Below are 17,149 nucleotides of genomic sequence, written 5' to 3'. Positions count from 1 at the left end.
CATTTACTTTGTTTTAGTTGGAAAGAGAGGGGTAGATCTCGCTTTAAGATGGTCCTTAGAGTGCAGATTTTGTCAGCACTTGTGTACAGTTTTCTATAATAAAAAATATAGATCTGTTTAAACGGATCATATGCACTAATGGGTTAATTTGAGTTGCATACACTAATTGTTTTACGTGACCCCACAAAAAATCATACGGATTTATATCTGGTGACCGCGGTGGCCATGCAGTTGAACGTGGCGACCACTCCATCTTTCGGAAAAATGGTTGTTCTACGAATTGATGAACGACTCTGGCATAATGTGGTGGAGCTCCATTTTATAAATACCACTTGTCCCTCCGTGTTGCCAAGGGCACGTCCTTCTCCACATCGGCCAACACATTTTCCAAAAAATTAAGGTAAACGGCACTATAGTTAAACGTTGAGGTAAAATTAAAGTGATCTTCAATGGGAATGCAAAAAAATTTGGATACGTAATTTGTTTGGTCTTCAATTCGACTTTTCATAACAAATTATCTTATGCCCGTTTGCACCGGTTACAGTTAAGAGTACAGATTAAATTAAGCGGAGATTAAACCATGGAAAGCTTTGCATCGGCGTTTATCCGTCAGTTAATGTCACAAAAGTGTTAGTTATTTTAATCCGCGGCTCGAGTGCGGTTTAGCAAAGTTTAAAATGGAGTTTATTATTTATCACATAACATAAATAAATAAATAAATCTACTCATGTGTTACAACAATTATTATTTACATTCGTCAAAATAACATTAATACAATTAAGTACAAAATATCATGAACGGAAACGTACACTATTGTACAAAATTATAACAAACATTCACTGAGCATGAACTCATCCAGGCTGTAAAAGGCTTTTTGCAAAAGAAAAGCTTTAATTTTTGTCGAAAAAAGTTTTGGAGGTAAAGCAATTACATCAGGAGATAATAATTTATTAAAAAACATATAGGTCCGTAGTAATTTTGAGAATTTCTAATTTTATTTATTCTAGTAAAGTCTACATTTAACTTATTTTTGTTTCTGACGTTATACTGATGATACTCTGATCCCGGTCTATAATAATGAAGATTGTTTTTGATATATATTAAACATTGATAAATATATAAGGACGGAAGTTTTAAGATGGCAAGTTCTTGGAATTTGTTTTTTACGTCGTCCCGATAGTTAATGTTAGCCGCCATCCTGACAGCACCCCGTTGCATATTAAATAATCTGTTTGCGTGACAGCTATGGCCCCAAACAAGAATGCTGTAAGACATGGTACTCTGAAAGAGTGCAAAATAGGCCATAAGTACAACTTCATGAGACACTTCACTGGCAAGATTTCTTAAGAGAAACACAATGTTTGAAAGTTTTGCCGATGTTTCATTGATATGAGATTCCCAAGTTAATTTGGAGTCAAGTGTGACACCTAGAAATTTAACATTGTAGTGGTTGATATTTAGTGGACGAGTAGAAAATACTATCTCTGCGGTTTTACTAGTATTCAATTTAAGTTTATTTAAACTAAACTATTCCTCGGCTTTTGAGTGTGTTTCCTCCATATTTCTAAGCAAATCATCAACATTGTTTTTTCCTAAGCAGAAGGTAGTATCGTCAGCGCATAATATTGATTCACAGGAATCCATATAATTTGGCAAATCGTTTATAAAGAGAAGAAACAGTAATGGCCCAAGAATTAATCCCTGAGGCACCCCATACTGTATCCTCTCCCGATCTGATGTTTAACCGTTGAAATACGTCAGTTGATACCCATTGCTTAGATAGTTGTTTATAAGCTGTAGTGCCATGTTACTTATACCATATGTCTCTAGTTTTTGTATTAATATGTCTCAGGAAACACAATCAAAGGCTTTGGAAAGGTCGCAGAAAATACTTCCAGTGTATTTATTGCCTGTCGTTAATACCCTGTGTTATAATGTTTATAAGTTTTTGAACAGCTTGAACAGTTGACTTACCACGTTTAAACTCAAACTGGTTATTAACTAGAATTAATTTTTCCGCAAAAACTGTTAATTGGTTAAATAAGACTTTTTCAAAAAAATTGAATTGAACAATTGAAATTGGTATATAGTTTTGTTCCTCGTTTGCATCCCCTTTTTTAAAAAGTGGTATTACTTTTGAAATTTTTAGACAGGTAGGGAAGACTGATGTTCTTATATATTCATTTATTAATTTAGTTAAGGGGATAATAAGTAAATTAATATGTTTTTTTATTAAGTTTATACTGATCTCGTAAAAATCATTGGACTCACCATTTTTCATATCTTTAATAATGTTACGCATTTCAATAAAAGAAATTTCTTTAAAATAAAATTCCGCTTGAATTTTTTTACAGTTTGATAATAATTCAGTTATTGATATTGTTGTTTGGAGGTGGTATATTATCAAAAATTAGTCTGGGAATATTAGTGAAATAAGTATTTAACACATTACTGGTTAAATTTGATTTCACTTGTGTTTTAGAATTTCCGCGTTTAGTGTTAATTAAGCACCATACACCTTGCACATATTGTATGATGACAATGACGATGACGATATTGAAATTCTGGATGTTATTTATTATGGCATACCACGCCAGATTCATGTACGTAACAATTATTTCGATAATTTGGATAATGCTAGTTTTCGTAAACGATTTCGTTTGCAAAAGAATGCTGTTTAAATTTGTTAAGACTGATCGAAGAACATTTAGAATATCCATATGACAGGTAAAATATTCATCATTCTTCACAACTCTTGAATGCAGCAATTCCTTCGTTTCAGTAACAATGTTTCTCCAATGAATCAGCTCTCGGTTTTATTCCACCGGTGGCCATCTGCAATCATTTGCTGACTTTTCTGGAATGCATTTGTCTACAGTCTCGCGAATTATTTTATGTTTGTCTCTGACTATTGGTTCTTTATATAACATATTTATCAAGTTTCCTAGCACAGAAGAAGAAATTCGTGCTGAACAAAATAGATTTTTTGAAGTAGACGGATTTCCGCGTGTTGTTGGTGCGATCGACTACACCCATGTCAGAATTCAGTTGCCTGGTGGCGAAGATGCAGAAATTTTTCGAAACAGAATATATTATTTTTCAATTAACACTCAAATGATATGCACAGCCGAATTAAAAATTATCAACGTCGTTGCGCGGTGGCCAGGATCGGTACATGATGTCACTACATTTAATAATATCCGAATTCAAACAGATTTTGAAAGACGTACATACAGAAACTGTTTATTATTAGGAGATGGTGGTTATTCTAATAAGACATATCTATTTACCCCACTTCTTAATCCTCGTACACCAGCTGAACAGCGCTACAATACGTCACATATCAAAAGCAGAGATTGCATTGAAAAATGCTTCGGGGTATTAAAACGGAGATTTTCAATTTTGGCTTATGGATGTAGATTAAAAACTACAACCACAATGACAATCAATGTTGCAGCTACAATTCTTCATAATTTAGCTTTGACCATGCATAATATCGAACCTCCCTTAGTACCACATGAAAATGATGCTAATGAATTGGATCGCTTGATAGAAGATGGCCAAATTCCAAATGTTAATAATTATGGTCGGTACTCAGTTACGAAGACACTTCATTGATACTTATTTTGTAAATATTTAGATTTTGGCTAGCTTTATTCTATTATTTTGTAACTTTTTTCATATTACTTTTTTTCTTTGTAATAAATAAATTCTGCTGACAAAGTATACAAAATGCAAACACTTTAATTCAAAAACTATAAAATAACAAAACAGTAATTAATAAAAATAATAATATATTATAATACTAGTTTATAAGCACGCCTTTAAAACACACACGACGGGTTTAAAGGCGCTTATAAACGAGTGTTATACGCTATTTTTATTATTCCTTCCCATTTACTTTTATGAGCATTGAAAAAATGTGAATTTACACAATAAAATTATCAAACGTTGTTTGTGAATCGTTTTCGTAGAGACGGTTACTAGTTTACGTTGTTAAGCACATTTTTCACGTTGTAATTGGTCCAGACATTTCATTATTTCTTGATACCTAGACAACTTTAAAATTTCAGCGTGCTATAAAGGCCAAATTACGCACGCTGCAGCTTGTTTTAATTTAGGATTATGATGCAGGTATAATAAAAACAAATTAAATCGAATTCAGGGCTCTTAATTGTGTTTCTTTCAATTTTATTTCTAAATCTTGACATTTCTTTCTCAGTTCAGACTCCTCTTTGTCTCTTTCGTACTTTTCTAATTTCATGCTTTTATTTGTTACGTCTTCCTCTTCTTCTCTTCTTCGCTTACTATCCATTTCCTCAATTTCCATTTTAAACATTTTTGTTGATGAACCCTTTCATTTTGCAATAATTCAAGTTGTACTCTAGCAACCTCAAGCTTTACTTCCCCCAAATGTTAATATTTTTTGCTACGTTTCCCGTTGGACATTGGGACGGGCGCCTTCGACTTGACCATGTGGGCCTTTTATCAAGGTTTTTATTTTTATTAATTAAGCGATCAAGTAGAAAAGATGAGTTTATTATAAAACTTATTATTTACAGCATTATCTGTCTCCTGTCACGTCCTCAGTTGTAACTGATTCTTGCTCTTGTGAGTCTTGCGTTACTTCTATTCTGTTATTTGATACTGGCATTGCTTCCTGTCTTTCCTCTTCTTCTTCTGTTTCGGCCATCCCTCTCGTTTCCTTTGGATTTGCTATAGCATAATAATATTCTTGGCCACATAATAAAGGTTTGTTTTTATCTCCATCGCAAATTGAAGAAAATCCCAGAAATGTTTTTTTTATTTAAAATGGACATTGTCAATTCAAAAGTGGGGTCTTTTATTACGGAAACTCTTGTTCCTCCACCCGTCTTGAAAATTTCTTTTCGCTCCATAGCAGCTACTTTTCTTGCTTCTTTTTTGATTTTCATACAATCTTTTTATCGCTTCTTTGCTTCGAAATTCAGAAACAGTATTTTGGGCATTAAATTCGTTTGTTATTTTTGTCGAAGTTTCTTCTTTGCTTCTCCATGTCTGAGCGTCCGTTTTTTCATTCTCTATTATATTTGAATATTTTTTTAATAAATTTAATAGTAGGGAAAAGTTTCTCTACCAGTAAAATTACTCGACCGGAACCTTTTCGGTTTTACTTCCTGTGTTAACATAATTCGCATAAAATGCTTTATTAATTGAGAAATGATCTTTATACTTACCATTATTTATTTAAAAAAGAAGACCACTCACTAATAACTAATAAGCAATAATTTGACAACTTCACCCTTCAAAATGTAAAATGCGCCGCAAACTAGTATATCTACAATTTTTTTGAAAAACCCAATCATAGTCGAGCAACTTGCGTGACCTAACGTTACTGATACGTTACTGATGGTTAACTAACTGACAGTTTAAAAAATTTGGTGAAAAGATAATAAAAGTTAACTGAAACATAAATTTAATTGGCACTTAGTTAATCCGTACTCTTAACTTTGACTGGTGCAAACGAGTATTAGTTGTTAAAATATTTGCTCGCAATCCGCGAACACACTGTATAAATGAACAAAAATGAATTTTTTTTCAATTGCTTCAATATTATTAATACTTATATTATTGTTATTGTAAAGTCAGATGCCCCTGAGCCTTTAACATTTGTATCTCTTTTAATCAATTCTGAGACATTCATTAATACAGCTCTTTTGTTCATCAAGATCAACAGAAGATCGAGTTCAAGAAAAGAACAAAAATTTGCTGCTTTTCTTTTAAATTAAATTGAGGAAGCTGTAGGCTGTAGTGAAATACTAATTATTCAAAATAAAGTACGCATGAATCAAGATCGGAGCATTTTATTCGTATAATTTAAAGTTTGGTAAATCTTGATTGGCAGTTTCAGGCAACAAAAAGACAGAGAGTCCAAATATTCCTCCACATAAATATATAACATAGTAGTACACATTGTTTAATTTCTACAAATATACTATCTCACTCAATTTAAAATACGTAATTAGTTTTTACCTTCTCATCCTCTTCTGCAGTAAGATCCATTTTAGCAAGAAATGCGCTCACAAACATAGTTAAGCCAAAGAGACAAAAATTGAACCCCATTACAGTCCCTCTTAAGAAGGTGGGAAACAGATCTAAACAGTATAACCAATTTAAACACACTGTGCTTGTTCCAAAGAGTATGCCAAATGCTACGTGATAAATACGTTCATTTGTGGCTAAAATTTTTGAAAGTAGCTAATCAATTACTTGTTGCAAATATATTTTTACCAAGGAACATTGCAAATAAAGCTTGTACTGCCACCAAAACATATAAGAATAACAAACCGAAACGTTTTCCTAAAAAAATATAAATTGGAAAAAGAAAGAGGAAACTGAAAAGCATTAATAAGTCAAGAAAGTCTTAAAAATTCTTGTACAAACCCCATTATTTCGGCAACATTACCTAAAACACCATAATCACCTCTGTTAACAAAATTTATCAAAGCTTTCATTTCTAAAAAAAAATGTCATCAGTTTGTTACAAAAATATGCTTATACATACTTGAGCAGTTGTACAAAAAAGATGAAATTATCATCGACCAAGAAATTAGTAGAAAATATTTGAGTTTACTTTTAAATAAATATAAAAACATCCGATAAAATTCTTTAGTTTTCTTCGTATTTCCTTCACTAGCTGTTATTTGTACAGTGTAAATCAGTCCAGAAATGTCATTCAGCTGCTTATAAACTTCCTTTTGTTTATTTTTATTAAGTAGCCATCTAGGAGATTCAGGGATGTACCAACAACCAAAAATTATCAAAACATTTATCGACGAAATAAATGTGGAAAAATATTTCCAAACTGTAAATATTTTGGAAAAAGATATTGACATGAAACTCCCCAGAATTAAAGTCATGAGGCTATACACAGCAAGAAGTTTACTTTTTCTATTAGCAATTTCTCCAACTGTAAAATATCATAAATGTAAATAAGTGAATCTAACAAGTGTTACATGTGACAAATGTGACGACGTTGACAATGTTTGCACTTGCAGTAGTTATAGTGTAAAATATATCCACCACTAATTTATCATTTGCCAAGGCAATAACTAAGGAAGATAGATACCAAATAACAGAAAAAGACAAACATACAATTCTTCTTCCAAATCTAAAATTAAAGAAACAATGTGTAAAGTACTACAGTAAAACAAATTAAAAATAAAACTTAAAATTTTTAAAAAGAAATCATGGTAATAAATTACTGACTTACCAACAAATTGTTCAGATATCTGTCAGATTTCTTAGCTACGCTACAATGAATTTAAATGTAGCAAAAGCAAAAAAATACTCCTCAATTTTAGTACTTTTTAATTAAAAAAAACACAATAAGTTTTTTAAAGAAATTGAATCAACTGGTACAGGGGCGACATGGAATATTAGACATTAAATATTGTCATTAAAAAAATAAGTGGAAACCACCCTTTTTAATTTATTTTGGAGCAGAAACTTGCAATGCATACTTAATATACAATTTTTCCTATTGTCATTAGAAGGATTATAGTGCAAAGAGCACCCAAAGACGAGAAAATAAAAATTTCAAGTGTATTATTGTATTTAAATACAAAAATTAAATTAAAGTATTCATAGTTTCACTTGTGTGAGCATAATAAGTAGATATTTATTGATGTTACATACCGGGTGTCAGGTCTTAATAACATATGGAATTTAAGATGATTCCTTCTCGCCAATGCAACTTTCAAGTAACGTGATAGTACCCATTGTCAAATGTCAATTGAATCCAGAAATAAAAATAAAAATCTTATTTTAGTACTCATTGCCGCCAAAAAGACATTTTGCAACCATGACAGTCAATTGCGAACTTAGAACTAATGCGCGAAATCATGTAAAAAGCACTGAATTTTTTGAGCATTTTAAAAATAATTTGACCTGATAATAATAAACTGATTTAAAAAACGTCATTTTTCCACTTTGGATGTCGAAAATTTCGGAAGAGTAAAGTTAAATGGCTGTTACAAGTAATTCCATTGACATATTGATCAAAAGAACCAACTGCAGATTTCAAAGTGCGGGCTTTGTAATTTTCAAAAAAGATCCCAAGGTGTTTGGTTTCTTATTGCAAAATGTCAGTCAAAATGTCAGAGATACAATCACTGGAAAATACAGAAACAACAAAAAATAACAATACTACTGTAGTCGATGAATACAAGGGGCGTCCAAAAAAAGGAAGAAAAAGGAAAATCTCAACCAAACGCATTAATACATCACTGTGCAAGGTAAAAAAAATACCTGCAATAAGTGTGACACTTTTGACATAAAAATTAAAAAACTATCCGCCGGAGAAGAGAAACATAAAATTTAGAACATTGCGTGCATTTGGCGGAAGCAGATAAAGTGAGAAGTAAGATGAACTGTGAGATGAAGAATCTAATCTAGAAGATGAAGCAATCTAAATTAATGAAATAAAAACGCTGACCTATGATATGGAAATATGAGAAAAACACTCTCGTTACCACGTCTAAGTACCGTGCGATCAAAAAAAAAATTAGAATAGGCGTCGATTAAATTCTACAGTTGGCAACACATTGGCTGAGAATCTTAGCTGGAAATTTTCCACACAAATTGAAAGCGAAAATGACCATTCACCGTTTTCGTTTTGTACAGCATTATTGTAATAACTTGCAACAATAAAAATTGTCTGCTCTAAAGTGAACATTATTTCACTCAAAATGAATAAATCGCAAACTTCTCAAAGTTTCCGCTGACATTTGATGTCAAAAAACAGGATTGCCATCTGAAGGACTTTAATCACCGCCTACTCTAATTTATTTATTTTTTTTGATCGCACGGTACAAACATAATATTTTATGAGCGACGGACAGCTGTGGCTTTACAAGTGCGATATATTTGCAGGAAACGAATCAAAGTCTACTTCTAACTTGTGGCTTGAAGGAAAAGCGGGTTGCGGCGCCCAAGAAGTGGGTTCTTGTTTGCTTTCGTATATTGCAAATAATATCTCAAAAACCGTAAAAACCTTAGATTGTGGAGCGACTCCCGTGGAGAACAAAACCTAAATATTATGGTTCTTCTGTTAAAATGTGCCCTTGAAGAATCTACACATCTCGAAAGTATAGAGCTGCGTTTTTTAGTATCGGGGCACAGTTTTCTGCCGAATAACAGTGATTGTGGAGTTGTAAAGTGTGTTCTCAAAAGACACACTAAAATGTATTCCCCTGAAGATTACATCCAGGTTATGATATCTTGCAAAAAGAAACATCCCATTGACGTCGTATCCATGACAAAAGAAAACTTTGTTAGCACCCAGAAGCTCAAAAAAGAAATAAATAACAAAAAAAGAGGCAGCGACGGYGASAAGATCAACTGGTTAAAAATTAAAGAGATAAATATTTTAAAAGAAAAACCGTATAGTATTTTCACCAAAACAAACTATGATAACTCCGACGACTATAAAGAAATGAATATTAAAAAAGGAAAAGGAAGACCACGGAAATCACCAATTTCTAAACATTCAGAGCCCCTTTGGCCTGACGGAAAGCCTGTGGCAGAAGCAAACATTAAAGATATAAAAAAACTACCTATAATTAATTCCTTTGGCAGACCATCCATTTTATGTTAACCTTATTGATGATGATACAATCGAGGAAGACCTATAACGCAAATCAAGATTTCCAAATGGATGAAGACTGATTTTTCCAACAAAATATTTTGCAATAAGGAGCCAAGTGTTTTTTCTTATACCAGGTGAATAAAAAGTATGGTACCAAGCGTTTTTTTCGTAAACTAAGCACTTTACGAAAAAAATAATTAGTGTAGCGTAAAGTCCAATTAAAATGTGACCATTTATCAAGAATAACATTTTTAGAAATTTCTTTTAGTTTTCGAGTTTTGGAAAAAAAAAAATTAATGGCAACCCACCATGGTAATTTTTTTAATTAAAGATTATGATCTAAAAATGACCTCTAATTATATAAAATTGTTTTTTAGCCAGTACTTTTTTTAATTAATTGTTAAAGTTGCGTTCCGAGCTCATCACGAAGATTTTCCGAACTTAACCGAAGTGGTTTTTCATGCTTTTCATCATGGGAGAGCGCTGATTTCAATGCAGGTGCTTTGGGGTGGTTTCGAATGGACTAAAAATAGAAGAAAATGATTTGTTATTAGATTTTTTGATCCATCCGGAACCACCCCAAAGCACCTGCACCAAAAACCGGGCTCTCCAACGACCAAAGTCATGAAACGACTCCTTCGTTCAAGTTCGGAAAATCTTCGTGATGGGCTCGGAACGCAACTGTAACAATTTATTAAAAAAAAGTACTGACTAGAAAACAATTCTGTTTAATTAGAGATCATTTTTAGATCATAATCCTTAATTAAAAAAATTACCATAGTGGGTTGCCATTTAAACAAAAAAAAAATAAAAAATTTCAGAACTCGAAAACTAAAAGAAATTTCGAAAAATGTTATTCTCGATAAATGGTCACATTTTAATTGGACTTTACGCTACACTAATTTTTTTTTTGTAAAGTGCTTAGTTTACGAAAAAAACGCTTGGTTCCATACTTTTTATTCACCTGGTATGTATTGAAAATGTTATGTCCATTTTTTTATTGTAAATAGGCTATTAATTTAAATACAAAATTAATAATTTTATATTTACTCAGAAACATGTTTGTGTTAGTTGGTTCCCTAATGCATAACGGGGTTCAAAAAAGTGATTTTGCTCGTTTCTAAAAATATTGTACGAACCTTGATGCGTGAAGACGTCTTCGGTGTATTCGTGCAATATTCCACTCATGCGCGAAAAATGTCTTCTAGCACTTGGTTCATAAATAATTATTTATGTATGCGCTCCCGAAAACAGCTGTTTAAGGGAATCATTTGAGTCCCTAAAATGAGTCTTTTTCGGACTCAATAAAAGAATACATCAAATTATTATTTTAGGTACTCAGTCCCCAGAACAGTTTTTCCGGACAAAAAAGGCAATTCGGTTACTATAGGGGCGAATTTTTTTTAATTAATAAGAGGTGTAAATTCATTTTATTTAAAAAAAATATTGTTTATAACACGTACCCAAAGCGTAAACACAAAACCTTAAACTGTATTTTAGGTAACAAAAATAACTATTTTACTTTAGAACACAATTTTTTAATTTAACAATACGTAAAATAAGATTGCGTCATTTGTTGTCAAAAACGTCAAAGTTTTTTTACAACTTTCTTTGAGTTAAATAAAAGTAAATAATTACTCCAATGCAAAAAGGGCTTCTTTGGTTTCTTTAAAGAAGTGGGTTAAAATCAATAAAGCAAGCAATTTAATTTTTTTCTGTTGGTTTTTCACCTTGATATTGGTTTGTTTTGTTTCTGGCATTGTTGCATTATGAAATATGTCGTTCGAAATAAAAATTAACCTAATTTATTAGCTGGTAGAGTGGGGTAAAAGCTAGGAATACACCCTGATATTTTAACTTTTTTCAACTTTTCATAGTCTTTACACACGCACAATACTCGATAGAAACGCTAAATTACTGTAAAGCTGATTAGTAAAATTTCCAAAAAATATTAGAATAAAATTGGAAAAAAATGTCAATGATATCGTCTCGTTGCAAAGACAGCTATAACAAGTCGCTATAGTTCCGTACTTCGTGTTATATGAAAATGTTTCTATTTCTTAATTTATTCTAACAGAAGAGATATTAATTTTATTCTGCTTACAGAAAGCTGTACATATTTGGAAATTTCAGAAAAAGATGAAAGTTATTTCCTGTATGACGAGTAGTCAAATTGTCAAATYGTAGCGAAAGACTTACATATCAGAAAGAACTCCCCCAAAGATTGCTCCCAGACTAAAACCGATGCTTTTAAGCAAAGACATCTTCAAAGCAATATCCATTTGGTTACAGTCTTCTCGTACACACTATACAAAGAATCCAAAAATATATAAAAGTTTAAAAAAATATATTAGAAAAGAAACAATAACAATTTGTTCCTCAAAAATGGATATAATTGTTTTTTTTGCAACACTAATACCACCGCCTCCTTAATGAAATGTATCAATATCCCGCCTGGGCATTTCGTAAAAAATGCATTGGAGCAGTGATTCCGATTTTTTCTTAGTTACGGGGGTTACTAAGGAAAAACTGAATGATTTTGAATTATTAACGAAAAATAACGCAATTAATAAAAGCTGGGAAGGAAGGATACAACAAAACAAGATACTCCAGAGAGAATTGATATTATGAGGTTGAACCGTTTAAGCTGAAAAACTGGATGTGTAAAAAAATTTCCCCAGTTTAAAGCGCCAACGGGAATCAATTGAACTCAAGAAATGCCCAGGCGAGAAAAAGATTATTTCTATAGAGACGGCGATGCTAATACTTTATACTGTTTGTATTTTGCATTTAAGCTTATCTCTTATGTTCCCGTTAAAATACGCTTCATCTATAAAGTACGTCGTCAATATTAACGTATGTTATGAAGTCTATAAAATATGCTGATGCATATTTTTTGTCAATTTACTTCTTTACAATAATAATAATATCTTTATAATAATATCTGAATTTAGTGAACTTTCTGATTCAATATTAGTGTTGCAAAAAATCTTGAAGACAACATGAATTTTATAGTTTAAACATCTCAGCTTATTAAATCTCCCTCCCTCCGGTCGCTTGACCTCGGTTTTTAAACTGTCAATAAAAAAAACTCTAGTTGTCTTGTTCTCGTGTTTTCTCTTGTTCTTACAACAATTTTCCTTAATTTAAGTATAAGTAACGCACTGCCGACTGACATATATTAATGCGCTAATAATGAAGTAAAATAAAAAATAATACCCATAGTAAAATAGTCAGGGTAGATATACCTAATCTAATTCCAGAAATTATTTATTATTATTATTTCTTTTAAATTAGAAATCAAAGTAACTTATCGCATCGTTTGAGAGATGATTTTTTTGCTTTAATGTCTAAGAGACAAGACTAATGACAAATAACGTGGATTCAGTTATAATTATTTTAGAAATTTGAAATCGAGAAATTGTTGCAGTATGTATGAGTTGAAGCAAAAAAAAAACAGAAATAGCCCTCTCGTGAGTAACCCTGTATAACGTTTATACTATTTTATAATTCTTATTACTGAGGTTATTGAAATTTGAGATGTGTTAGTCGGCTGTGCGCCACCCTATTTGTGTTTTAATTGATATACTCGTAATACGCCTTACCTCATGTTCTGTTTCGTTTTTCTTTTTTGTTATAAGACAAAGAGATTGAAAAATAAAATGTTCCGTCCTAAAAAATATGTTCACTCAATATTCTTAATTATAATTAGTAAACTGCTTTTACGAGTTATGAGATATCGAAAAATATTCAAAATACAAATCAATGCTATCCGAAAATTCAAATATACCTGTCTGTAATAAAAACTAATAATAAAAATTAATATATGAAAATGTTACTTTTACCTGTAAAGCAAAACACAGTGGAACAAGACTTCTGAGTAGAAAAATCAGGATAAACCACAGACTTACAGCATTATATTTGTCATACTCTTCAAAAAATTCTTTCTCAGCTACAAGATTAAACATGTATGGGGTTAAAAAGAAACAAGTAATCAATGTGCACATACATGGTTCAGAACTGAATAGTACATGACGCATGTTTAAATCTTTTCATACAAATGACACAGAAAATTGCAAATGTCTGTGTGACAGGAAAGGCATTCTAATTTTTATTTTATAAAAATTAAAAATCAAGCAACGGCATCCAACAGACAACAAGGTTTTAGCCACCCGCAGATCACAGTCAAGTTTTAAACTAATTTTGAATAAATATCAAGAGAAAAATATAAACAAAATCCAGCAAATTGAAAAATGTTTTATCGGAAAATTAGCGATACGGGATTTATTTCTGATAAATATTAACTAATTAACATCTGCCAATTAATGTAAATAGTCAGTTTATCTCTATGATCTCACTTGTGGGTACATTTTGTCTTTTATCATTTGTTCCTCACGCATAAGTAGAATGGCCAACTTCAAAAAAACTCTTGATCTACAAATTTTACAAAAAGGACAATATTTTAGGTATAAAGAAATTTTTATATATTGATTTAATAAATAAATTAATCTAATTTTAGGAAGGGGAGCATCAAACATTGGCTTTCAAAATGGGACCGAACGATTGCTGCTATTACAGCAATTATAATATTTTTCGGTTTACTGGGCTTCGTAATAGTTAACATAATATTTTTCGATCAAAATGAAGATGAAATATCGTCTTCCTCTGGAAAAAGCAATGGAAAGGTTTCCACATACTACTATGAAATTCAACCTTTAAATGAATATTTAGAAAAATGTATTATTTCGGATAGTATACTAGTTTGTACTTCTGCAAAAAGTGAAGAACTCGTAAAGGACATAAATAAGGCCATAGAAGAAAGACCAGTTGTAAGTAACATGCAGAACCTTTATACTAATATGATGCCTACTAAAATAGTTTTAAATTTTTTTGACAACTTTGGCAGTAAAATAATTTTAACAATAGTATTTACATTCGAATATGAGCAAAAATAAAAAAGTCATAGAATTTAAAAAAAATCACAAAAGACATTTCTTGCATTCAGATTTATGTTATTTTTTAAATTTATATTTTATTTAAATGCATAATTGATTTAATTAATTTAATTTAATTAATTTTTGGACAAAGCATAAAGAACAAATCTTAGTATACATAAACTTTTGTTGTTATTTCTTTTCATAAGTTCGCAAGCATAAAAAATTGTACTCGTACTCATTTTTGTAGAAAAACTTATAGCTATTATAAATATCAGATAATCAAGACTTAAATTTATTTCGAGTACTTTACATCAATTCCTAACAATTACTGTTAATTTAAACTGACAAAATCCTCGGACTTTTGGTTCTAACACTTCACTTAGCGAATTCTGTAAAGAACCGAAACTACTTCCATATCTGTTTACTTTCCTCTAGTAATTATCTTATCGTCAACAAAACTGTATTTTTAACGTGAATATTTTCATTGTCAATGGCAATGGTGATACTCACAAAATAGGGAGATAAAAAAACTGATAACAATCAGTTTATTGATTAGCAATGAAATGAAGAAAACTCAATTAGATTTTATATACTCATTTAATTATGTATTTGTTTTTCAGAAAAAATACGAAGAGTTAGAGCTTGTAAAAGTTATCTTTAAAGATAATAAAATAGACAAGGGCTGGTTGGATGGTGTCAATTTAAATATAGCCTCACTGACTATAACAAAATCTCAGTTATCTGAATTAGGAGAAAAGGCTTTTAGTGGTGACGTTTTTAACAATCTAAGAACGTTAACCTTAAGCGATACCAAAATTAGTACCTTTAGGAGAAACATGTTTGAAGAATCTCAAATTGAAACATTACAAATAAACTACGGGACTATGTTTGTCGTAAACTTTGAGAAAGATGCATTTGGAGCTTTAGGTCAAGCCCTTACCACACTTCAATTACAAGGATGTTTGAGTAATAATGTGTTGCTGAATATAACTGGTCCAAATACTACACTAAAGTCTTTAAGTGTATTAGATTTGCGGAATAATAATTTAAGAGAATTACAGGCTTCCAGTTTTTCAAACGTGTCAAATTTGAGGCAATTATTCATGTCAGATTCGCTAATAACAGATATAGAACCAAACACTTTTGCTTTTCTGTATCTACAGAAGCTAGATTTAAGAAACAATAAAATGACAACATTACCAGAACATATGTTTGACAGTGTGGAAACTGGTATTTCAATTAATGGTAACCCTTGGATCTGCAACTGTGATTTAGTATGGTTGAGAGATTTGTATAATAGTAAAACCGACTTGTTTACCGACGATTTTTTGTGTTATACTTCAGAAGGATTTAAATATTATAAAAATGTTAATTTTTGTTCTGATTCAACAACTGAAAGCCACAGAAGTACTTTTTCGACTACAAAACCAACATACAGTACAACGGAAATAACAGATGCAACAACAGAACCAACAACTGAATCTCCACCATCAACACAAACTGTTTTTTGTCATGAGGAACATCAAATGCGTACTTTGGATAATGCACAACCTATAGATGATTATACAATTGATGTTCGCAAAGGCCAAGTTGTGATGCATTTCGCACACACTGCAGATCCTTATGAAACATATATTTTGTATGTAACAGGCAATATAAGCAATGAATCGTTACTTTGGAAATCAGAGGACGTTGTAGAGTGTGTCAAATCGGTATCTGGGGGATTTCAGTACCAACTTATGCTTAAAAGCGAAAAAACCTATACCTTTTGTATTTTACAACCTTCTAGTAATACAGCATCGCCATTTGACTGTACTGCTTTAACTACCCCACCTCCATTGGAAAAACGAGCCTGGATCACAAACAACTTTAAGATTCCATTAATTTTGGCCATTAGCGGTTCTATACTTGCTGCTATTTTTGTAAGTGGTATAATAGTGTTTTATTGCATACGACAACATCCTAATCTCATCAAAGGAAATAAACGTGTTATAATCGTCGAGAGTAAAGCTGCAGACGCCATAATTATGCCAAAAACATACTACGATGAAATTAACTATACACCACCATCATTGTACAGTTATAGTAATGGTTACTTGACCCCAAAATACAACGGGATTAACACTCAAATAATTGTTCCACAACACTTAAGAACAATTGCAGAACATACTGCATTCGTAATACCGACAAATAATACAGATGGGCGTTTTAGAAAAGGGCATTATAGAAGGAGGACACGAGTAGAACACGTTACGCAATCTTTTGATGATCATGTGTATGAATCACCGCCACCGCTGCCACCTAATCATCCTTCGGAAATGAAAAATTTTGATTGCATAAGTCTGAACTCTAGTAGAGTATAAAAATTTACAAGTGTTAACCTGTCTATATCAAATAAAAAATATTACACATAATTCGGTTTTTTTTTTTAATAAAAAGTATCTAAATGTTGGTACCTACAGCATTAGCAATTCTGGTAATGAACTTTATGAATTAGGTAATCGACAAAACGCAAAACATAAAAATTAAAACGACATAAGAAGTACAATAATCCGAGAAAGTGATTCTTTAGTAATATAGGGTG

At 31.4% G+C, this 17,149-nt stretch overlaps 2 protein-coding genes across 2 annotated transcripts; one reads left to right on the top strand and one right to left on the bottom strand.

Annotated features, from left to right (window-relative positions):
- Nucleotides 1-5,831: 5,831 nt before the first annotated feature.
- LOC123005311 (solute carrier family 22 member 16-like) lies at nucleotides 5,832-13,714 on the bottom strand. Its single transcript, XM_044398993.1, has 11 exons — nucleotides 13,638-13,714; nucleotides 13,474-13,580; nucleotides 13,355-13,422; nucleotides 13,234-13,300; nucleotides 11,828-11,934; nucleotides 6,996-7,150; nucleotides 6,545-6,949; nucleotides 6,424-6,496; nucleotides 6,271-6,374; nucleotides 6,013-6,218; nucleotides 5,832-5,963 (listed from the first exon to the last, which is right to left on the bottom strand). The coding sequence occupies exons 1-11, from the start codon at nucleotides 13,666-13,668 to the stop codon at nucleotides 5,844-5,846; spliced, it is 1,443 nt and encodes a 480-aa protein (XP_044254928.1). The 5' UTR covers nucleotides 13,669-13,714; the 3' UTR covers nucleotides 5,832-5,843.
- A 321-nt stretch (nucleotides 13,715-14,035) lies between these two features.
- LOC123005307 lies at nucleotides 14,036-16,928 on the top strand. Its single transcript, XM_044398989.1, has 3 exons — nucleotides 14,036-14,094; nucleotides 14,148-14,457; nucleotides 15,186-16,928. The coding sequence occupies exons 1-3, from the start codon at nucleotides 14,036-14,038 to the stop codon at nucleotides 16,926-16,928; spliced, it is 2,112 nt and encodes a 703-aa protein (XP_044254924.1).
- Nucleotides 16,929-17,149: the final 221 nt, after the last annotated feature.

Source organism: Tribolium madens, unplaced genomic scaffold (assembly GCF_015345945.1).
Source record: "Tribolium madens isolate multiple individuals breed KSU strain unplaced genomic scaffold, Tmad_KSU_1.1 Scaffold_20;HRSCAF=117;Tcas5.2_LG4, whole genome shotgun sequence".
NCBI classification, from domain to species: domain Eukaryota; kingdom Metazoa; phylum Arthropoda; class Insecta; order Coleoptera; family Tenebrionidae; genus Tribolium; species Tribolium madens.
This window is presented reverse-complemented; position numbering and strand designations above follow the sequence as displayed.